At 39.6% G+C, this 26,069-nt stretch overlaps 1 protein-coding gene across 1 annotated transcript; it reads left to right on the top strand.

Annotated features, from left to right (window-relative positions):
• Positions 1–391: 391 nt before the first annotated feature.
• Positions 392–21,351, top strand: LOC306697656 (nuclear receptor subfamily 5 group A member 2-like; the record flags this gene model as incomplete). The annotated part of the gene is made up of 7 exons (XM_079161668.1): positions 392–413; positions 2,210–2,328; positions 2,719–2,860; positions 3,543–4,198; positions 15,924–16,043; positions 17,499–17,646; positions 21,098–21,351. 7 exons carry the CDS (start codon positions 392–394, stop codon positions 21,349–21,351), a joined length of 1,461 nt encoding a protein of 486 aa, XP_079017794.1.
• Positions 21,352–26,069: the final 4,718 nt, after the last annotated feature.

Here is a 26,069-nt window from a genome sequence, read left to right as displayed (position 1 = left end):
TTCACACGTGCATAGTGTGGGTTCTCCATCAGCACCGCTCCGCGCTCCTGTCCAGGCATTTTCACGGAGGAGGCAGCGCCAGCGAGCATCCGTCACGTGACTTGAATTCCACCAATGGCATCACGGTAGTCTAACTTTTGTGATAAGGCAGGCGCAGTAAAGAGCGAGTGGACTGAAGGAGTTTCACTCCGAGATCTTCAATGGTCATCATCACTCACGCACTACCGGCCCCACTGACTAAACCAGCTGTGTTCTAGACACCGACCATCCGGATTGCTATTGGTCCTTTTGAAACTGTTCTCCTCAGCAGCCCATGCACGGCGGCAGCAACACCCATTCAGGTTTTAATTATCAGACAATCATCGCTGACTGGCTGCTGGCTGTTGTTCAAATGTTGGGAGACAAGGCTCACGGTAAGTCAGTCCGTATTCTACACTCTGTGTTCTGCATTCAGAACACAGCTTGCACATCCATCAGAGATATGACTTTTGTTTTGTTCGAGTCAAGAAACCAATTTAATCCCAATAAATTCAGGTCGGCCTACATCTTGACGTACAGGCTAGATGGCCTGGCACTGCATAACTCATCCAGAGATCCATAACCCGTTGTTTAATTATTAAGATTAATAATTGTCTGCCTTTTGTTGTCGCCAAACACAGTTTTATTTCATTATAAAATAGCAAATTACTGAACCAGCAGTAACTTTCTAAAGTAGGTCGATTTACAAAAATATATTTTAAAATGACACCATGAATTGTGAAACTTAACTGATCCAAATTTACAAAAATGAAATAGAAAATAATTCAATAGAATAAAAGCATATGATATTTGGTAGCCTAGAAACTCAACGTAAAATCTCTTAATTCATAATTTAGTAAAGCTACAGCAAAATACTATAAATAAATTGGTCAATCGTTTTAGAATGTAAAAACGCGTATGATTATAATAATAATAATACTACTACTAGTAATAATAATAATAATAATATTAGTTATAATAATAATAATAATAATAATAATAATATAATTACTACTAATACTACTACTACTACTACTGCTAATACTACTACTACTACTACTACTACTACTACTATTACTACTCCTACTACTACTACTAATAACAATAACAGTAATATTAATTCAAGATGTAGTTTGTCTTCTGATGACCGTGGTGCTAATGGCACGCGGCGACACACAAAAGCCCACGTAGCGTGTGTGTTCCCTGGACTGCTTCGTGGGGCACGAGACGCCTCTTGTTCGCGGTTGTCGGCAGCAGTGTAATAAAGGCTAATATAATATTTCCCATCTGATCAATGCTCCGTGCGACGGGACCGAACCGAGAGTTAGTTTGGCTCCGTAATATGAATCCACTCTAACGGAAAAATGGAGCGGGTTCAAACCCACGGAAAGGAAAATAGGTGTCTTACAAACATATTTGGCTACATTTCTCAGTAGTATGTTGGTTTTATTAATTCCAGTACTACACGAGTGGAGACTTATAACTTCCTTATTAATAGATGTATTTTTTTAGAGGCTATGATGACTAATTATATATGGCTTTATTAGCCCGTATTACAATGTATGCACACATATTTATATTGTTATAATGTGTATTAAAACGGTTACATTAATTTTGATTATTTATTATTTAGATAGGCCTATACAACGTATGTGAGGCCTTATTATATAAAACAGTCTTTCTTTGTGAAATGTATATATATGTTTATGTATTATCATTATTGTAATGATTATAATGTCGATCAAATACATATATAAATATATTACTTTTTTCCTGTCTAGGGCATTTCGAAATAAACAGTTAAAGCGAATTTTAAAAAATTATCTAATTTTTCTTATTTTTACGTCAGATTAAATTGCATTACATGTGAAAAACAACAACTCGACAGCACTGGAACTATTTCAAATGGTCAACTGCATATAAATGAAGGCAAATTACTGAGAAATGTAATTTAAGTTGGAAGAAACAACAGACGGCACATTATTATGTTTGCGTGATAGAAGAACAGTGTGTTCAGGCGTCCGGTAACACTCCTGGAGGCCTGGAGGATTTTCGGATTTTTCTCTTAAATCAACGGAAGACAGTTCTGCACGCCGTGTTTATTCGCATTGTAGCTACACTAAGTGTGCCGTGTTGCATTTGGTGGATGCATGTGTCTGTCTGTGTGTATGTGCACGTGCGTATGTACCAGGTGTCACTTTGAAGATTATGGAATACACATATGATGATGACCTGGAAGAGCTGTGTCCTGTGTGCGGAGACAAAGTGTCTGGATACCACTACGGTCTGCTCACCTGCGAGAGCTGCAAGGTAACACATGGAAATAAACCAACCCGAAACCAATCCAAACGGATGTTGTCATGATATTCGATATAATAAATCATCACACCAGACTTTAAAGTGAACCTCTCCTACAATATTTTGGCATTCAAAATATTTCTTGATTATTCAAATGTGTACTTTGAAATACAGAAATAGAAAAACGCTACATTGCACACAGACTACTCACTAATATATATTTAGCTAATATATAAAGTCCTTTAGACGCCGTTTGCATTGTCGAGTATTTCTTTTTCTCTACAACTATTGGAACACAGTCACGGTTCACCCGCCACGTTTTATTTCCAGGGCGCAAGATTGCATCCTATAATGTTAAATACACTGCTAACCTGCCGTTTCCAACGTGTCTCTGTTGTCCAGGGCTTCTTCAAGAGGACAGTGCAGAACAACAAGAGGTACACATGTGCGGAAAACCAGGAGTGTAAAATAGACAAAACCCAGAGGAAGAGATGTCCTTTCTGTCGCTTCCAAAAGTGCCTCAACGTCGGGATGCGGCTAGAAGGTAGAGTTCACTGATTCAAGCCTGTATAATAATATTAACAACAACAACAACAATAATAATAATATCACTATATTTATTTGGGAGAAAAAATAAGATTGTAGATATTTATATTTTGGCCATTGTTGCACATTTCTCATTGTGTATTTTGATTCCAACTATAATAACAATGATCTAAAGGCACAAATTGTGTGCATTCATTTTAAATGTAAATTAAAATTGTTATTACATGATTACTATGATAAAAACCTTTGAGATATTGTGGCTCTCATGTTGTTCCCTACACACATGGGATGGGATTAATTCCCAGACAGCAATGCAGGAAAGCACCTGCTTCCGTAGCAGAAAAAGGACACATTCTTGACTTACTGATAAAACCAGAGACTCCCCTGTTTTAAATCAAAAGCTCTATTTAGACTACAAGAAGGAGTAGAGCTGCACAGGCTCTGAGGATTCTTCTCAGCCCTAAATAGGGAAGTATAAATGACCAACATGTCTGTTATTTACTCTGCTGGAATAGTTGGGGATGCGGGTGAAATACAAGTTATGATTTTACTCTATACTGTTACAGTTCAATGCTTACCAAGGAGTTTTCTCGGAGGGGATCTTTGCAGTGCAGGACATTCACTAGAGTTGGAGTTTCATCTGTAAATCTGTTTTTCACCTCTTGTCTCTTGTGTGACAGCGGTGCGTGCAGACCGCATGCGTGGGGGGAGGAACAAATTTGGCCCCATGTACAAGAGAGACAGGGCCTTGAAGCAGCAGAAGAAGGCTTTGATACGATCCAACGGGTTCAAGCTGGAGACCGCGGCCCCTCCACCGGCCTCTCCTCTTCAGACTGACTACGGATTCACCGGCACCCTACACAGCCTGCCCACCATCTCCAAAAGTCTGCTTCCCTCCACCCCGAGCTCCATCACCCCTACAGAGTACGAGGCCAACCTCTATGGACCGCCATCCCTGGGCATGGCCATGCAGTCCCACGTGCCCCTCACCTCTCAGTACCAGTACACAGCCTTCCCTGGCAGGGCGATTAAAGCCGAATGTCCCGACTACACCAGCTCTCCTGAGTCTCTGACCGGATACCCCTACCCAGACATGTACCCCTCGGCCTCGCCACAGCCGCCCAGCCTGCCGCCGCTGGTGTTGGAGCTGCTGCGCTGCGATCCAGACGAGCTGGTGGTGCAGAATAAGATCGTAGCTCATCTGCAGCAGGAGCAGAGTGGCCGGGGCCGGCTGGACAAGCCCAGCACCTTCAGCCTCATGTGTCGCATGGCAGATCAGACTCTATTCTCCATAGTGGAGTGGGCTCGGAGCTGTATCTTCTTCAAGGAGCTCAGGGTGAGTCCCAAACCCTGTATCATATCCTCATGCTCACAAATGTACATACTCCACGTGGTGGAGGATAACGTCTCATTTTACAGATGTGAAACTGCTCTTTAGAGCAGTCTATATCACAAATTACAACACAGCTTTGGTTTGTCTCCCTTCCAAAGACACTGGTTTATATATACACTACACTATCCATACAGTTTTATGTCCTACAAATACAGTTTTATGTCCTACAGTCCTATTTTCATGGCATTAGAAAATTAGAATGCAGCCAAACCGCCAAATATCAATTCTCGTGTGTCTGTACCAACACAGACATGGGCACCCGTCAAAAAGGGTTGGTGCTCTGCCGCTAGGCTGCACTTTACAGAGAAGATAAAGGGAAACAAGTTACAAATGGATGACGTGTTGCATGGAAAGATGAGAGCCACACTGAGCTGTGGCTCTGCACTGATCCTAAAATAATCCTCTCTCCTTTTCCGTTTGCTTCGTTCTGTTTATTTCCTCTCACTTCTTTTCATTTTTGTTTCTCCTGAACACCTTGAGACATCTATGGTTCTGATTTCAGTCATAAAAATGTTGTGAAAAATGTTTTGATAAATCAACTGCTTCGGGAGGCAAAACATTCAAATTCTTTCTCCCTGCAGAGCCAGTGTGCTCAGACAAGAACAGACCTGGTACAAATTGCTCGTGATGTCTGTATCAAAACTGTAAGTGGCCTAACAATCAAAATCTGTGCCCATCTGTTTAACAATTTACGAATCAAAACTGAATTTGTTTATAAAAATGTGCCCCAAATAGCTTTACAGTCTGCTCTTCATGCGACATCCTCTGTCCTTAAACTTAATTTTTTTAAAGATTTTTATTTTTTAATTTTAAAGGGAAATGAAGGAAGAAACCTCAGTTAGAGCAACAGAGGAGGGATCCCTCTCCCATGATGGACAGAGGCGTAATATACAGTATGTCATAAACAACATTATGAAATTACAACATAATCCATCACAGCAACAATGATAGCAGAATTAGTGCTGGGCGGTATACCGGTTTTAATTTCCCGTATGATATTAATTTTTCACACTCCGTCATACATAGCCGAAACAACTGCTGTCACTCTTCAACAGGCAGCTAAATATATTGTTCGCCGCTGTGAGCGCTACGGTTGGAGCTAGTTGTCTTGTATTGCGAGGGACCCTAGTCATGGTTATAACAATTAATAACCCACAACTAACGCTCTTTAACAGGGCAAAACACCACGACACAACAGTTTGTGACACATAAACAATTTGTAACACTAATAATTGTACATTTATAAAATTACACCTCCGAACGGCATGCTGGGTACAGCTAGCTAGCTAGCTAGCCCGGTCGCACAACAGTCTGTTAACAGATGGGAGAGGCTCCGTTGCTACAGTAACGCTACATTAAAGAACAGAAAGGAGCGATGCAGGATGAACAAAGACAGACCGGAGATAGACCGATAATCTGTGCCTAAGAGAGGAGCTGTGAGTGACGTTAGCGCGAGTGAAAGTGAAGCCTTGAAGAGGCATTTGCTGGAGGCAGCATATGACAAGAAAAGCAAGCGGTGGAGCGACACTACAAACGCAATAACGATCCAGCGATGCAAGGACATGGTCCCACTACAGACAGTCGAGAAAGACTCAGAGCAATGATTAAAACACTGGATTCAAGGTACGTCTGACCGGGGCGACAATACTTCAGCTAAACTGCTATCCCAACATTATACGAACAGACGAGCACACCCTATAGTAAGCAAAGCCTTTATACATGACATTAAAATGTTTTTATATTCTATGTACTTCTGACAGTAGAATAAGCCACTATAAACCTATAAAAACACAGTCAAGGGAAAAATAAATACCATGAAACCGCCAGAATCTTAAAAAAATAACGTGACACACATTTTTGGTCATACACTACATACACAGCACTAATCAGAATGATGAATAAATGTCCCCTCAGCAGTGAACTCTGGTTGTACCCTTTGAATACCTTCTCCCTTCAAACATGTGGAGAATAAAATACAATCAACCACATAGAACAAAATAAACATTCAAGTCAGCCTTTAATGTAGAAATAGTAGTCTCATGTAATGCCTCAAATTGTATAAACATATGAAACTTGGATGAATCCCCAAACACTACTCATGTGAGACACTACAGGTAAATAGGAGAAACTAATACATATCATCATGAAACTTCCCATAGTTGATCACTTAAATGAAGACAATTATTTTTACATTTACTTAAAAATAATATATGTTTAAATATGCAAATTAGTCATTATTTCTATTATGCATATATTTCCAGAACAGAAATGTGAATACTGGATAAAACCAGGTTCAAAATTCTTGTTTCATTTTCTTTCAACAAAATGAAACAAGAATTTTGAACCTGTAAAGGTTTTTACAAAGGGAATTTTTCTTTGTATTACTCCATAAATCAGAAAATGCAGCCAACAGACATAAAATGTTGCATAATTAAGTTATGAATGATAAAATAACAAAGCCCTCAGTAAAAACCTTCAGAGTAGATCGCAATGAAACTGGAGGAGATTTCTGGCTCAGAGTCTGAGAAAAAAACACCTTTAAAGATGTATTTTAAAATGACATTTTGAAGACACTACAGGTGAATTGATTACTTACATGAAGACAATTCTTTTCTTGTATTACAAGTTCTCAGAAATGTTATGTTTGAATTAGGCATTATCTAATGCTAACTCTTGGGGGATTTAGGAGTAATCTACACAAAAAGACAAATTAGCATTAAAAGGAAAAAAAGAAAAAAGTCTCAAGGCAGTTCGTGAAATCGTCACAAAATAGTCACATATTGGTTTTGTGTACAGGGACACAAAGTGTTTTTTTTGTGTCGTTCAGAACAAGTTTTTTCCCAGGATGACATTACGTTGCAGAACTTAAGTTAGGCTTAAGTTAGGCCGTGGTTATTTATTGACGTAATAATGTGTTTTGGACTAAATATTTTACTGGATTAGATCGTCTGGACCTTTGGCAATGTAACAAGACCGTTTTTGTTGGAATATTATCGAGGGGAGGATTTTTATGAAGCTTCATCGGTGAGTTGCCTCGATGTTGTAACTGCTTGTTTGTTGGTTGGTGGTCTGACAGAGGCGATGATCGTACCTGCTGTTGTGACTGTCTTCAAATTGAATCACAAGAATCTTAGCTTTCCAAAGATATGTCGCATCAGTACCTACCTATACATAGCAGTTGTGTACGTGACACAGATGTAGAGCCGTCGGGGTGTTAACAGGTTTTAAAGGACAGCTATAACTGATGTTCTGTTTGCCATTTTGGATGTTGCAAAAGGGACTCGTCATGTTGTTCTTCCTTTATTCCTGTCTTTTATTTACTATTTGTTTCTTTTTCTCTAACAACACAACATATTAATAGCGCCAACATAAGAAAAACATGGGTACATGACATTTACTTTGCTAAAAAGGAATAAGACTTTTTTTTTAAGACCAGGTAACTAGTTTAAGCCACTCAATCTCATACAGTGTATAATATTTTACAAAACGTTACTCCTCATTTTTTGTGCATTTTCCTACAAAAGTCCAGCAACACTTGTCAATTTCTGCTCAATACATGCATACGGTCTTTTCAAAATAAACTTCAGTCTTAACAAGAAACTTCTTAGTCAGGTTGAGGCCACAAAACTGTTTAGTTAGGTTGAGGAAATTATTGTGGTTTGGGTTTAAATAACTACAGAAGTGCCATAACTGAAGTCCGCCAGTTACGTGACAAAGAAATCAACGTTGACTTTTGGTGTCACACGGGGAACGAACAGTTCCCATGAACAACAAAGAGCTTTTTTATTATCCACGGGATATCTAAGAATTAAGTGCATTCATCTTTGTAGGTATAGAACGCTGTATGAGAACAGCCTGTACATTCACAGTCTTCCATGCCTTTTCAGTATGAACAAGTAAATGAATGCATTTAAAGTTGATGAAATTGACTCACAATTCATTCAAAATCCACTTAGCTTATTTAGGGACAATTGGTAAATGCTGATTTGTGAAAAATAACTTGCAGAGACAAGAGACCTGCTTGAGGTAATTAATGTAAATATAGAATCAGATTTGATATTTGCCAAAATCATAGACTGTAGATAAGAAGTGGACGTAGTCACTGTGACTTCACCCATTAGATTGAAGCATTAGTTTGGCCTTTTGGGCGTCTCCGTCTTGTTTTTTTTAGACCAAAAGGGCTACAAGAGGGCGGAGCTAAGTACAACCAAAAGCTAAATAATACATTCTCCGGCGATCAAATTGTTACATTTATTTCTTGTGAAGTGAAAACACACTGAAAGGGTTAAAGCAGGAAGATGAATATACAGACCACTCCCAGAGCGGAACGCTGGGGTTACGACCTGTCAATCACTGTGTAGCCCCGCCCTAAAGCATCCTCTGCTTTGACTCTAAATGGACCATCATCTACTAAATGAACATCATGCTGTAGAAGACTTGAAACTAGCGAGCTGCACATTCACTCACTCACTCACGGACTGACTCATGGGCGCACACTCGACCAATGGAATGATCCTCCATGAGATAATTATACATGATTTGAACCAAAACAGTCCAGATTTAATTTATTTTTGTACTTTACAGGAAGAGAAGGAAAAGATAAATAAAGCTTCATGAATATTAATGAACACATAAACACACACACTGTTTTAATGGAAATTAAGGTATAAAACTTTCCTTATTTCTATTCATGGCAACTGCTACAGATACCACTAATTGATTATCTTGAATGAGGAGTGAGTACTGGATTACTTTCAGCCTTGTAAGGCGATTCTTCCTGGCTGGTGTTTCCTCAATGCTGCTCCACACACAGACACATCTGGGGATAATGATTGGACATACATCAGTGTCCTACTCTATCATCTCCAGCACTGTGATTGTGCCACAGACACAGTAGTATTGGACAGAAGAGATGATTTAGTAACAGTCCCATGATGGAGAAATCGATACTGTTGTTGTAGTGAACAGTAAGGCTGGATCCGCCCACCACTCCGAGTGAAAATAGGGGATTCTGACAAATCAGAATTCGTGGTTACACAACGATGAAGAAAACCCTCCTGTGTGAGTCATCACATAATGTGCTGACAAACAAACATCTGTCGACAAGCCGTGTTCAAACTGATTCAACCGATTAGTTTACCAAGCAACACAAGGTTGATTCTGGCCTTGGTGAGATTTGGATCAAATAGAGTTTATTTACTCAGGTACAGTCGGAGCAGGTCTGCTCCTTTCCTACTTCACACTCATATCACATGTTTCTATCCTGGGACTGCCACACATGTGGCCTTCTACTGCTGGGCGCTAGGTAAATAACAAGTTCAGAATCTGTTCAGAACCACATTTTGGCAGATATTTGCACACGGCCCCTCTTTTTCGCTTGAAACCATAATGAACAGAACCTGATCAACAGAGCTGCACGGATCACTTGTCAATGTTTCAAATTCCTGCAACAGTTTGGTTTTTCTGCTCGCTCCAGAACAGGTCCTGTGTGTAACGATCATCTTCCTAAACAAGTCCTTTTGTTGCCTACCCCCCCCCCCCCCCCCCGCCCCCCAAAAAAAAAACTAAGGTAAAATAAAGCAAACGAGATCAGGATGATGTAGGTGAATGGAATTTGTTTGTAACATTAAACATTTCCAGCAGCAATATCTCTTTCCAGAAACAGTATCTCTGTTCCTCCCCAGAGCACCGTCAGAGCTTCCTGACAGTAATTCCCATGAAACCAGTTGTTCAGATATCTCAGGCTGATTACAAACAAAACTCTCCTCATGGCTACATTCAACACGTGTGTGTTTTTATTTTTTTGGATTTGAGTGCATGAACCCTTCACTGAATAATTTGCTCAGACGTTTGTAGTAAAGGCAGCCATTGTCTGTCTTCAAACAATATTTTAGATTTTAGGTCATTCACACAACACCACCTGGTACAGCAAAGTACTCTGATAGAACACATACGCATTAATCATCAGTGCATCCTGGCATTTTGTTTTCCTGTATGATAACCATCTGTTGAAAGAATGGAACGGATTTTACAACATTTGATCTGCTCTCAGTTTCCAAATTCCAAACCAAAGTATGAAAACGACTCAAAGTGGTGATAGAATTCTTAGTTTGTGAGAACATCCAGGAGGATTAGTCTTTTCTGTTGTTACTATTGTACCTTCCTTGTCTCAAAAACAAAGAGCACATTGTGGTGCTGAGGAGATTTGTTGTATCTTCTCAGACTACCAACAACAACAAGGTATCTTTATTCTGCCTGTATGTGGACATGGCTGAATGACTCCCCTGCATTACTGGTGCAGAAGCATAAATGTTGCTCATCTTTCATTATCATGGAAGTGTTACATAAACATATATTTTAATAGTGCATTTCTTTGAAACCTCACCAAAATATCCAGATTCTTTATGTACACAAAAGTCCAATACGCCCGTTGACGCTAGTTTTCATTTGCTTTTACGTTCTCTGTCAAAAGCGTTAAAACTCTGCGTTAAAACATAGTCACAACTCCTATTTCATGCATGTTACTACTTCATTATGTTGTTTAACGTGTTTTTCTTTTGTCATGTGCAGTATAGTTGCAACACTGATGCACAAAAAGTGGTGACCGCCGTCATATGCAGTCTCAGTGGGTCCCTTCACCCTCAGAACACATTCATTCTCACACATGTACACATGACTTCAACAACAGCTGAACACACAGTGATGATTCCAGTAATCAGTAATGAATGATGATCTGTGGATGCACTTTTCTTAACCCACTGCACAAGCACTGAGAATATTATCATTTATTTAAAAAAAGACATCTTTCTTTTCTGGTTAATCCACTGAGAGAACATGCCACTGCTACAGCAATGCTTGACTAGCCACGTCTCCCTTAAATGATGCTCACTACTCATTTGTTTTTCCAGTTACGGTGAGAGGAAAACATAACTGCTGCCAAGACAGCGGAGATCAGCGTACGAGTCAGTACGAGAAACGTAGTTTCAGTTTCAGTGTCAGCAACAAGAGCATGTTGGTGAAGGTTTGTGACGAATGGTGATTTGAGTTTAATGTCAATCTAAGTAAACATATCCCGTCTCAACAGTAATTGTTGACTTCTTTCATACTAAATTACAGCAGAAATGTAATGTTTCCTTAACTAGGAGCTGTGTGTCTGAACATAACGGTAAACGGAACTTGTAATAATGCTGTAGTTGCTACAAGCAGTTGATTCAGTAAGAACATTTGAGAGAATCTAGACGTTCATTAAAAAGGTTTCCTATTATTAAATTATGGTAACACTTTCTCTAACCATAATGCATTATAAACATACTCCTGATGCATTATAATCTGTTTATAGCCCCGTATAATTATAGTTAAGCACTCATAAATATTCGTAATGATTTATAGCAATAATCATAACACATTATAACGTGTTTTATAAAGGTCAGGTATCATAATGACAAGGATCATAGAATATTATAACTCCCATAGTTCGGGGGATGATCATGTATAATCTATGATTCTTATCTTTTTTTATAAAACATAATCACTGTTATAATGCATTATAATGTAATAAGTGAACAAATATCATTAAATCTATGCAACAACATTTCTTACTAAAAAAGGGACTCAGTGAGAGATCAGCAATTATGAAGTCTTACGGTAGTTGACCTTATAAGTCATTATAAAATGCTTTATATATGTATATTTAGTGCTTATAACTATAATTATACGGAGCTATAAATTGATTCTAATGTGCTACCTAAATGAGCATATATGCGTTTCATTAGTAGACAGCTGGTTAGACACAAAACAGAATCTGTCAAATGTTTGATACAACCAGCAAAATCCTTTCTTCCTGAATGATTTCACTGGACATTGTTAGTAAATTGACGTATTTATAAGCAGAACGGCTACATGTTTGTGTGGGAAATGGGATGGTATTGTAGCTTTGGAAATGCATTATTCTCAGATGCCAGAAAATAGGAATAAACATTTAGCTTCAAAGGAAAGAAAATAGTCAAACAGTAATCGCCTCTTTTATTTCAAAATAAAGTGATCTTTAGCAGTAATGAAAATCCCTTTAATGAAAACACAGGTAGAATATAAACCAGCATATTGTGCATAAGGTCATTTCCACATTTTCCATTTTTTCACATTTGTTTTTGCAATTTGGCAGTTTTGCCTCCTCAGAAGCTTGTGCTTTACGAGATGTAGTTCTGATGACAGTCAGACCGTTCTTATGGATGCAGACAGTGAGAACAAAGCTGTGCATATTTTGCCAAGAAAGCCTCGCACAGAAAGAGCTGGGCTGGATAATTACATTCCATGCAGGCGATAACGGGAAAATGTGTGCTCTCCACTGCTCGGCTCTCGCTGCTCTCGTCTACATTGTTGCTAATTTGTGAGCAGAATGGAAGCTACTGATTTCTGCAGTTCCCCAGAGGATGTCTTTGTCGTGTCTTGTATTTGACCTTCCATTCACCTGTTGAACACGGAAGATGTTGCTGAGGAAGTGCACACACAATGAGCATCACAAATGTTCAGCTACTAAAGGCAGTACACAGGAGACATTACATTTAAAAAGTCACACATTTGAAAATACAAACACTATTTGAAATGGGAGAAACAGTTAAAAGACCGAACTGAGAGAAATGTTGATAATCGTCCCCTTTTCAGATATGGAGTTTGTATTTGTTTGGTTACATTAAATCTTTCCCGGTGCTGCATTAGTACGCATTAACGTATTAATTCGCAGGTAGTCAAGTTAAACCGGGGATTGGCTGAGGGGAAACTTTCTTCGAGACTGAGAGAGGTGCATCACTGTTGCATGTATCTGTGTTGTATTCCTGCCATGCAACCCTGCAGGTTTGTTGATGAGGGCAGCACAGGTTACGTTTGTTTTGGGTCTGTATATGTGCTCGGTAGTTTGCCTGTAGCTTGTCCTTAGGCTACCAGAGTATGGTGTATTTTTGAAGTATAATGCATCGATTTAGTTAAATCTCCAAACATTTCTTCTATATCTGCTGCCATTGGTCCCCTCAGGCCGAACACAGCTTTGCAGCACTCGGAGCCTTATTTCACAACACTGACACAACACAGCTACACAGTGAGGAGAAACTGTCACACCTCTGCAAATCCCACTCAACGCACATATTTAGCCTCGGCCGATAATCCCTCAAAATAAAAATAATTGATATTGATCAGCAAGCTGATTAGTATATAAAGATGTCTTCTCTGATACGGTCTTCCTACTTACATCAAGCTCAATCCAGACCTGTTGAATTGAAATGGTTGTTGCTGGTCTTTTTTACACACAGGGTTGTTACTTTATATATATTTTAAAGGTTGATACTAATATAACATATCTGTGTGCTAATGCCAGACATAACATAACAACATCTGCCTGTGTAACTCAAAATGGAAAACTGTCATCTGTGGAAGCTAGTGGACTGAAACTGTCTGTAAGAGGAGCAACATGTTAAAGGGCCAGCGAGTAAGACACACCAAGTATTGTACAGTATAGGTAGTGAAGTCTTATAATTATTACCACAAGAAGGGTTCCACCAGCTGTGGTAGCTTTAACTTCACACATGTAAAACTGTTTCTGGGGTCTAAACTTAAGGTTTAAAAGGTTTCCAAAAAATCTGAAATGTCAGTAAAAAGATTATAGAGGCTGCCCTATCTGCTAAATTGTTATAACGTACAAATATGCACAAAATGCTGCTAATTCATTGGTCAGTGTGACGGCAAGGGTTGATATTGAGGCCTCTAACAATGTCGATTGATCTATCATGTCGACGTGATGAAATGCTGCAAATGCTGCAAATATAGAGTTCAGTTATTGGGAATAATAATAATATAATTCATGGGATTTGTTTTTAGTTTTGGAGGACCTAATGCATACCTGTTAACATACAAACATGCAAATGGTAAGAAGGGGGATGTGAAATAAAAAGAAACAGTGCTCAGGACCAACACTCTTCTCTCCTTAGTTTAGTCTGCTCTGGTAGATCTTCCTTAACCAAGTTAGAAAGAGAAAATGTTGCATTTCTGCAAGCCGCAGATATGTTGAATATCACTGTTTCTGAACCAAGAATATGTTTCATCAACTCTTGCAGAAATGCACAATGCCACATGCAACGTTGTGAAACAATTGGTTAAGTTTAAGGCACAAAAACTAGTTCATTGTGGTGACAAAAAAAGATCATGATTTGTGTTCAAACAATAACGTAACTACTTTAAGTAAACAACAAATGCTTGATATCCCACGTCATTTACGTTGCGCTTTACTTGTTGCACTACGTTACTTGGTCAGACCAAATGTAAACACGTGTGGTTTGCAGAAGCCTACGACGCTAACGTCTTTTACTGCCGACTGGGCTGTTTTCCTCCACTGCTGGCCAGCTGACAGAGTCATCAGTGTTGACAGGATTACGATGCACACTTTTTATTTCTGGTGACAATCCCTGAGAATTGGACTTCATGGCTGTAAAATAGAATATGGCTCTGACGGGTCAAATGACACTTGATAGATGATAACCTGACATATCAATCCAACCCAGTTCCACGCTCTAACATGGACAGAAAAAAACATTTAGAACCCACGTGGGAGATGAAATAAAGACCTTCTCCTCACGTTCAGGATTTTTTTTAGAGGGATTTTTTGGCTGCAGCAGTGTCCGACTCCTCTTGAAGAGGAAGAACAGGAGGTCACAGAGACCTCTTGCTTCCTTAACCCCATCCTTTATCACTGTACACCCAGACCCCCACCTCTGATCCAGCCCAGATGTGACCAACCAGATTGGACCCACCCCTCTGCGACTGATATATAGTTTCATTCAGATGGAGAGTAATTCTGTCATCTTGGTGTCAGGCGAATGTGTGTCTGGGCTATTAGCAGCTGTGGCTGCAAAATTACTGACTGTCGTGTCCTTCAGTTTGCAGACAATATTGCAGCAAGCGGGGGCTCAATCTAAAAACACACCCATCCCCCAGAGCAGAGCAGATGTGACTGGGAGAGGTGGTGGTGTTGGGGGGGTGGTGGTTAGGAAGAAGTGAGCAGGTTGTAGAGGTCTCAGACGATGCTCGTAAATACACAACACGGGGCATGGCAGTAACACACACTCTCAACACAGCAGCCCACACACACACACACGCACACCAACAAGCGTCACTCCTTGTTTTTATGGTCTCCCCATTTCTCACTTGATCTGTTTTTGTAACATATTTCGGTGACATTTGGCTCCGTATTAACAGCATGCCAGGAGAGTTGATTGCATTGTTGAATTCAATTGAAATCTGAATCAAGTTTTGTGGCCGAGTGAGTCTACACATAAAAGGAATTCAGCCATGTGCAATGTTTCCATGATCCATAATAAACAATACAAAATGATGGAAAATACACTTGAAAAATACTATAAATAATAAAAAAAGAGGATATTGATTTCCACTTCCATACAACATGAAGACAGATGCTGGGGGAGACAGTAATCAACACGATTTGAGTTTGAAAGAATATTGATCCGGGTCTTTAGTGTGTAAATAACAAAGAGAAGGAAAGAAGCTACAGTATATACATGTATGAAGAGAGTGAACCGCTGACTGTAGATTTGCTTTAAGATAATGTATTTTTTCATCTCTCTCTCTGTGTGTGTGTGTGTGTGTGTGTGTGTGTTTTCTGGAGGTGGGAGATCAAATGAAGCTGCTCCATAACTGCTGGTCTGAACTTCTGGTCCTGGATCACATCTTCAGACAAGTGCAACATGGACAGGAAGACAGTATCCTGCTGGTGACCGGCCAGGAGGTAACGACTCCCTCACACACAACTTCCCATCAGCACAATGAACTGTCCGCTGCATTCATTTGCACTGCACTTCATTCAAAATATAGTTAAAGCCCAAATATTAGCTTCATTTGTCAAATGGACCAGCTGTAAAACCAGTTGAATTAAGGACTTACGGATCTTTTTTGTTTATTTTTCAATGTACGGTCATTTGTAGGCTTCAGGGTCGACAGCAAAGCCTGATATCTTTATACTGAAGCCACTCGTCCATACTTTGCACACAAATTGTAAATATTTTTTAATTTGCTCATTTACGTGCCATACGGTGTAATGTTTCCTTCAGATATGTGTGATCTTTCAGCCTCTGAAACAGATGAAAATTAAAACCAAGAATTGATTTGCATTCATATGAGCACAAAATCAATTGAATTCTTTCTATTTGTTGTGGCTCGTGAGAAGACTCTATTATATAAAAGGTGGACTGACAGTGAATGACATGTCATTTGACATCAATATGACCCATCCGATACTTCAAACCTGAAAGACATGTGAAAGTGGTGGATTTGATTTTGCAACACAACCTCATTCTCATAAGCACGGCTGGAGTGACCCTGCATTCTCCCCTCAGCCCGGGCAGCTGGACGGTGTGCTGGATGGGTGAAAAACGTCACGTTGTTCCGTCTGTTGTTCCGTCTGTTGTTCCGTCTGTTGTTGTGAAACACAAACCATGATCTTGTTTCTTACCTTCACCGTGTAGTTTTGTTGCCTAAACATAACCAATCGTTTCACACAATTGTTACACATTTTCATGAAAGGTTGTTTGTCCTCCACAGTCAATGGATCCCGTGGTTTGTAGAAGTGTACAGCGCCAACATTTGTTTCTGATGAAAACTGAATCATTTTCCAGACATGCCCTCGTGTTGTAATAAAGCAGCACATCAGTTCATAATGTTGTCCTCAATGTGTTCGTTAGGTCATCAGCAAAATGTCATTTTTACTTGCCTCTCTAACATTACATCAAGACTCACATTATAGTATTAAATCATTGTCTCATTCCAACCATTTTACCAGCTCTTTGGCTCCATGAAGATGTCTCCAGCTTAATAAAATAATTATGAATTAATATGAACTGTTTAACCCATACACTGCACAGTATAGGTGGCGATGAAAGGCTTCACACTCGTATACGGTATACTTGTATACCTAGTTGACATTGGAATATATAGGCGGGAAGATTACGAGATGATTTTTAAGTTTGAAGCAGCCTTCATTTTAAAAAAGCACATACATGACTTAAGTCACCATGTAACCACATACCTTAACACACTGCATCGTCTACACTACAACCACTGCTACTACAAATCATATTGAGTAATCGACTTCATTTCTCAAATGATATAACTGAAGGAGAGAAAACTGACCTACGTCTGATGTATACAAAGGACTTGGAAAATAACCAGGAGCCTGTGTGTTCAGGTGGAGCTGTCGTTCATCCTGTCCCAAGCTGAGGCAACTCTGTCCAGTCTGGTCCAGAGAGGGCAGGAGCTGGCGGCGAGGCTGCGGGCGCTGCAGTTGGACCGCAGAGAGATCGCCTGTCTGAAATTCCTTCTCCTCTTCAACCCCAGTGAGTCAGCCTCATGTTTGTGCCGCGTCGCTGTGATGAATGTGAATATGGTGTGGCTGGAGATGAAGTATTACATAAGAGGAACAATAATGAATAATGAAACCAGGCCAGTGATCATCATCTGACAGAGATTATATTTTGAGAAGAGATGCTGTCTTCATAGCTAACATCTGGATCATTGGGTCTCATGCAAAAAACGGAGATCAGAACAAATTTGTGTTCGCATCCACAATGTGTTCTTATTTTGTTAGTACCCATTGATTTCTGGGATTCACCAATGTTTTCTTATTTTTGCTCTTCTCATACAGAGAAAAATATGAGTCGAGAGAACTCTTACCAAGATAGGAAAAAAACATCTTGTTTTCACAATCCATGTTTGTCCAACGCAAGGAAGCAGGTTTTTAATCTGAGGAACCTAAAACAATACATTAATATAACACAATAACATTTAGATTATTATATGTTATGTTAATTCGATTTTTAAATAGTATTGGTCCATTGATCCAATTATCAAAACCCTTGGATGATTCTGAACAGCTAACATTCTGCTCTTCAATGCTTTTTGATTTTCCTGTAAAGCCAGTACTGAAAATCACATGTTGACTTTGTGTAAATATATTTAACAGCAGTTTATACCACTACTGCTGAAACTCTTCTTCTTACAGCCTGTTTTTGGTCACATCTATCCAAATTGTGGGCATGTGCCAGAGTGTTTGCACATAGCACAACACCTACCCTTATATAATGTTTCGGGGGGTGTAATCTAAACACATACAGCCACCACATGCCCACCATTCATGATCAAGGGGGTTCTTCACTCAGCACCCCTGGTAAGAGCAGATTTGGATGGTTAAGAACATTTGGTGCATTTGGAGATGACGTCTCTCTCTACAGAAAATGAAGAGAAAATATGAGAGGAATTTAAGAGAATGTTGATGCATGAGGCCCAAATTGTTTGTCGGGCTAAAACAGCTAAAACAGGAAAAACTCTATTCGTATAGAGCCTCTTCCTTTAAACATTAGCATTAGTCAGAGTAATTGATCTTTGATTGACCTATCTACAAATGAATGTGTTCTTGAGTGTAGGCCTGAGCGTACATGTGTAGATTGTGTGTTTTCAGAAGAATGGTGTGTTTTGATGTAAAAATCAATCAACTTGGTTGGGCTGCGGGGTCATACTGATGCTGTGCTTCGGCGGAATTTGAATAGCAACACTGACATTTTAATGAAAAAAAAGAGTCACAATTGCAGATTATCTGCAATACCTATTTATCTGTAAGGTTACAAGCATTTTCCAAAGTGGCCTTTTTCCCTCCAATAAATTCACTTAATTAAATTTCGAGGGTTGACAAAAGCCAATATTAACAAAGACATCCTCCTCCACCATTGTCCACTAATGGCATTCAAACGAGGCGTAATGGATGGTCTATCATTCGATGGCAGGACCGACATTCATGTGGCGGCTTGTGCAGATGGAGAGAGCATAGATGTAGCTTGCCCAGATTCTCAGAAGTGTTTGCTGTTTAGCGCTGGCAAGCGGGGAACAAAGAGCTTTTGAATGGGGAGAGCACTTGTCATAGACAGAGAGTATTTGCTGTCTTTGCCTGCGGCTTCTTTGCTCTCGCTCTCCCTCATCTTCAGAGTCAGGTTTGTCGGGGGTAATTTAATTGCCCTTAAGCAGTATGAAAAGATGATTCAGAACATTGATTCAAAACATTTAATTACTGTGTGAATGGATTCTCCAAGATGGGCTCAGCTGATGCTGAATGGCGGTCCACCGGAGGGCTTGGCTATTGTCTCACACAAACACGCATACACACAGCCACCCACACTCCATGTACTCACTCTATTTCATACTTAACGTATAGATACAGCATACAAAACAACTCTAGTAGCTAGCGTTAATATCAAAAATGAATGGTTTACATGCACCATTAGAACTGTTTTATTTCTACTTTCTGCTATAAAACCTATAACCGAACAACAACAATACCAACAAACTTTCTCTAAAGAAAACTTTTCAAATGTTACACTTAATATTGGCTATGAGCAGCTTGAGCACAAATATATGATCTGTAACAGCCTTCAAAAACCTTAGTTTGTATCCAAATATCTAGATTTGAAGCTTGGTAAAAAGAATCTGCAAAGCATAACAGGAACCTTCTAGAAACTGATCTCAACTAGCGTTTGCTCAGTTGTGACAGAGATAAATCACATGTTAAAACGTGACCCGAGTATAACATTCCATTACCTGATGACCATGAGATGTACCCGAAAGCTCTGGAACAAAACCTAGAACATTAACTCAACCTCAAGATAAGACTATTGTCAAATTACTGTTTCCAAGGAAAGCAACGTTCATGTTCAAAAAGGAACTGCTTTGCAAATATTTAAAGAAAAATGCGTTCCTGTGTTTCCTGCTCATCAAAGATCCCAATTTATTGTTAAATTTGTAAGGTTGTCGTAAATGACATCTGCGTCTACTCGACACTAAATAGTAGAGGAGAAACCAGCAGGTTCCACACCACCCTTCAATAAATTGTCTTTGTTAATATGTCAAGCTTTTGTGATATTTTAACATATTCTCAAATGCACAAAAACTCCATTCCATGTGAATCTTTAACCTTTCAAAGTCCAGGGTTACCCTTTTATATGGGATTGTATGCCGGACGAACCCACAGACAATATAATCACGGCTCAGGTGGAAGCAACAGAAAGAGTATGAAGGCAAATCACTGTCAAAATCCGAGAGCGCAAATGAGATCCATGCGCGCGTGTATTTTACTTTGACGAGCGCTTTTATATCACTCCGCGAGCAAAAGTCCGTCTCGCGCGAGCAAAATTCACTCTTCATGAGACGCCCCAGACTTTAAACTAACTCCAATGTAAACCTACTCGCGTCAGTATCAGACGTCAGACACACTGACGTAGCATAAAGAGTCTACATAGGGTGGGCGGGATCAAGGATGGATGGGCCAATCAAACACAGGACTTTCACCCAGGAGACTGCTGTCGGTGTCCCTTGTGAAACCAAGTCATTACATTGACTTATTTCACTGTAGTTTTTTAATGTAACTTCTGTACCTAACTAAAGGCAATTACGTAGTTATTCTACATAAAAACACACTTGTTTTAACCCAAACCATGATCTTTTCCTAAACCTAACCAAGTATTTACGTTAGGTAAGTAAACCTAAAAACTAAGAACTAAGTAAACCTGCGTTTGTTTTGAAAAGACACTGTATGCATGTGATGAGCGTAATTTGACATGCCAGCCCTAACACGTCTGAATCTGACACTAGCGTACAGCGTCATATTTTAAAGCATAGGGCCACTGAAGCACCAGCATTTGACGTCTTGGGAGTGAGAATGTGTTGGACCACTTATCAGCAGATTCCTATTTCCCTCACTGAGTCATGATCCCTGTTGATCCTGTGTGTGTGTGTGTACAGATGTGAAGCTGCTTGAGGACCAGGCATTCGTGGAGGGCGTCCAGGAGCAGGTGAACGGGGCTCTGCTGGAGTACACCCTGTCCACCTACCCTCAGTTCCAGGAGAAGTTCAGCCAGCTGGTTGTGCGGCTGCCGGAGCTCCGCTCCCTCAGCACGCAGGCTGAGGACTACCTGTGCTACATGCATCTGAGCGGAGAGGTGCCCTGCAACAACCTGCTCATCGAGATGCTGCACGCCAAGCGAGCGTGCGTCTGAGGGATACACACAGGTGGCGCCCCCGTCATGTGTTTTTTCTCGAGGTGAAACTGTGTGTGTGGGAGGGAAAGTGTGAGTGGGATGAAAAAAAATGGAATGGCGATAGACAGGTTCATATGGGATCGTCTTCGTGAGGACTTTTGTTTGAGTTGGAGAGGAGAAAATGTTTTTTAGAGTTTGGAATTATAAAGCTCCATCTGTACTCAAGGTAGTTACATTTTGAATGTTAATGTTTTCATATCAAGCAGAGCTACATTAATGTGACCTTTATAAACTGGATTTTCTACCTTGTTTTCAAAAATCGAAAATTAGATCTGCCTGTAGAGTTACATTATATCCTCTTTGACCCAATATCGCATGAATCCAACACCACGACAAGATTTCTACGTCCCACAGAGCTGCCCAGCAACCATTTAGACTCAGAGGACGAGGCTTCAAACTGCATCAGTGCTGAACAGTCATGAAAACATTGTGACTGTTGAAGTATCTGTCCATAGCTGCAATCTGCATAATTTTTGAAACATCCATCCATAAATATCGTTCTGATAAGACTGTAAAACTGTCTCCAACGCCACTTCAGGAGTTCTATTGTAATCTGTAAATCTGGTGCTGGGTGGGCTGATGTTGAACTGTCACATTACAGAATGGGACTATTTGCGTGGAAACATCTATTGAATGCTTGCTGGGTGAGCTAATGTGCACTTTTCACAATTTTTAGTGTTAAATGAGTCGTTTTTGATCCAAATGTCAAATGCAAGTTTATGATTCCAAGTTCACCAACACTGTTCCTAGATTATTTTTTATTGAATTTTTTCAGATGGAGACAGACTTCAGGATAACACAACACACTGTGGTCCCGTCAGACTAGACTAGCACTGTCGCTACACTTGTTCATTTTTGCCACCAATCTAAAAAACTTTTAATCTATTTAGATGTTAATATATTGATATATAGCCGCCAGACATGTTAAGAAAAAAACTACTATTGTTCAGTTATTCATCATACCCTTACCAAGAGAGAGACAATGAAAGGGAGAAAAAGAGAGATAAGAAAGAGGGACACGGACAATGAAATGGGGAGAATGAAAAAAGGGGAAAAATTGTACACAGTGAAGCATTATGGATGAAAAACTGAAAGAAAGAGGAGTGAAAAAAGACATCAATGTGCAAAGGATACGGGAGAGGTGAATGGCAAAGACAGAATGTTTCCTTCCTTAAGTAAAGGTGTGAATAACAACAGCAACAACAACGCATATGTCAGTGTTTGCCCTTCAGTTTCCACCGAGGAGCCAGACAGACGACACAAGGAGGGATAAGATGCATCCCAAACATTTGGTTTCAAGTTTCTTTGTCAAATTAGATTTGTTTATGAGTCAGTGCCTCAAAAAAATGAAGGAGTCATGTTCACTCTCACATTTGTGTCACCTTTCAACACACTGTACTGTATGATCTGAGTGTGTGCTGATAGTGATATGTGTTGGACTGGAGATGCTGTAGAGTTGTAGGTTTTTAGTAGGCTCTCGATTATGAAAATGACTTTCCAAACTTATACATTCTGTAAATAATGTCAATGTTATTTTTCTTTCTTATTGTCAACAAATCCCATGAAAAGACCAAAACCATCAATGTGCCAACACTTTCTGACTTTCCGACCCTGTCTGTGCCTCTGCCTCAAGCCCGTTGGAAATAGTGCATGTGTTGATGATATTTGGTGCAGGACGACAGTTGTAAATGAAAATCTAATTTTGTCCCCCCCAATATTTGTAACGACCAAATGCCACCAAGAACTTGAGGAAAGCTGATTTCCTTTCGCCCTAGATATTGTGTCCAAAAAACACTGGATGCTCACTGAACACCTCCTGCTTCATGTTGTTGTTCATCTCAACCAGCAACACACAGGTCTGTTTCATTCACAGCATCACTGATTTTAAATATGCACATTTTAAATATAAACCAGTGTTTAAACAGTATTTGCCCCTGTAACTAGCTGGCTGAGTTTTACTCAGTCACTATTCTTTAGTACACTGATTTTTCACTTAACAGTATCACTGTGAACCGACCAGGTTAGCGTTGTGCTGGTGGTTAAAACAAACACGCTCACGGGTGTTACTCCTGTGCAGTGGGCCTTGTCTGTGGCACACGACCCTCATCATTCTGCCCTGTCTGTTCATCCAACGTGTATCTGCTGGTTAAAGACATAATACTTTGTGTTTGATCATTTTACACAATGAGCTTGTATACAGAGTATGTCAGGTTTGTGCGCATTTGGATACAAACAAGAGCGAGTACCGACAGCTTCATCACCCAGATCAGCAACATGAACATTACCCGTTAGCGCTGTATTTTCATGTGCTGATGTGCGGATGGCTGTTCATTCTTTTTGTTGTTAGGGTTCCATCTACCCCCCAGCCCCCCTTTATAATTGCGTTCATACGAAGTGCAGAATATTGACATAGAAATTAGGGTCTGCGTCCTAAATTAAACGTGTGGTTAGACCAATATTTAGTTCAGCTTGAAAATGAAAGTTGTACTCATTTACTCAGATTCTCTACGCTCTGTAACGTTACTACTCCAGTACCTGTTTTAGTTAAAACCTCACCTGAGTGAGTCCGCGACTTGACTATTTAGTTTATACGGAAGTTAGCTTGTTACGACGGTAGCAATGGCAACATACACATAAACTATGTGAATATGTTCTACTCCTGTTCTATCTCTATGGCTGAAACAACATGTGTTCATGGTAATGTTAGCCAACGTTTCTTTGGAAGAGGGAGTTATTTTGTTTTGGTTGGCCCTAAACAATCAGTAGCGATAGACATATCCATCCTGCCGGCATCATTTTTAGTCAACACAGAAGCTTCCAGAGCGTCAGAGAGGTGGAGCACATTTATGGAGAAATGTGTTGATTTTAAGTTGCTGAACAGCAACCTGTACAGTCGCCTCGATCTCATCCACACCTGGCATATATTCTTTTTCTGACACTATTTCTCATTGGTGTAGCTTGGTAGCTAGCTGGATTGTTTCTAAAAAAAAAGGCGGAATTAGTCGTCAAAGAGCACAACAACAGACCTTTCTTTCAAATTAAGAGTTAAGAGTTTCTTTATTATTTGACCAACTTATGTCCCCTATAAATAATTAATTAAATAAAGAAGTTAGTGTTTATTACAGACTTTTGTTCTCAGGTTGATGAGTGTAAACATCATGGGTCAGTAATACTCTACATTGATTAGAATATCTGACATATTCCTGTATATTTTTTATATTTTGAACAAAATATCTTGTCAGAAAACCAATGAACCACACTGTAGGCCCTATCGGCCCCAGACACAGTGTCAGAAACCTCCACGCTGTGCTGTGTATTTGTAGCAGTCAGTGATGTATCTGTGGCACTTACTATGTTGAAAAGTAACACCGATGTTTTTCCCCAAACTGAACTCGTGGATTTTTGAAAAGTGGCACACCCTATGTTAAAGTACATGACTCTCAGCGATGTTGACAATGTAACGGATCTTCACTGCCACCAACTGACAAACAAAGACACAGTCACAGCAATGTTTGTAATATTGTGCAGCTCAACTTTCTCACCGTGGACCTTTTTAAAATCATTCCTTGTTCATCCATTTCAAGGTATCGTAGACAATCACTCCGCCTGCCTTAACTTAATGTCTGCCTGCACAACATGCACACACACACCTTGGTTTCCCAGTTGAGATAGCTGTGCGTTATCACTCTGTACAGTATATTTATGTTGTGAAGTGACTATCTACTGCAAGATGAAGATACATTTCAACGGAAAAAAAGTTCTCCGCTTTATGTTGAGGTCAAATCGCTACTGTTGTGGAGCTGATTCTCTTGATATTGCCTTTGTTTTTGCTCTTTGTTCACTTTTTATTTTCCTGTGAGTTGACAGTCCCGTCTTAAACTTAACGTGTTTTTTTCTCTTAAAAGAGAAAGTGACCAAAACATTTTTCTTTAAATATATTTTATTGTAATAGCATCAAACCAATAAATTTCAGTGAAGTAAAGCTCCACTTGTGTGTCTGCTATGATTTCACAACATTCATCAGGTGTGCACAAATGATACAGAGCTCATAAACAGACGTTTCTTCACATCAGTCATAGTGTGGCTGTTGTTTAGCCTCGTCCGGCTCACACAGACACATTATCAGTTACATTCTAAAACAATACACCGTTTTAGAAACAAATACTGGAAAGTAATCACCATTTAATATCTCTTCAAATAGACATTAGTCTTGAGACTGTGACATCTGTAATGTATAAAATGATTTCTTAATGCTATGATACATTTTTCATATTTGAAGGACTGATTACATTTCATGGTGGAACAAAACTCTCAAAAGGGAAATTAATTTATTACTCAAATGTCCATTTACAAAAATGTCTCAGTGTAGAACATGCGATTCTTGTTGAAGAATACTCAACCATGTGTGACAGCTGTAGGTGAGCGGTCACCTGGGTCAAAGCCCCATGTGCTGGAAGCAACGAAGTCTGTCTTGAGTAGTACTTAGTAACTTGGAAATTCTGGATTATTGCATTATTTATAAATCCTTGGTTGCTGCTGTTATATATCATTATTCTACAAGTTAAGGCTACTGAATAGTTTTAAAATGGTATTTGAATTGTCCTTGACTAAAGATGCTGCTACGTGAGGATGGACCCACCCTCACAATGTAAAGTGCCCAGAGTGAAGGAAAACGA

This window comes from Pholis gunnellus (genome assembly GCF_910591455.1).
Source record: "Pholis gunnellus genome assembly, chromosome: 6".
Taxonomy (NCBI): Eukaryota; Metazoa; Chordata; class Actinopteri; order Perciformes; family Pholidae; genus Pholis; species Pholis gunnellus.
This window is presented reverse-complemented; position numbering and strand designations above follow the sequence as displayed.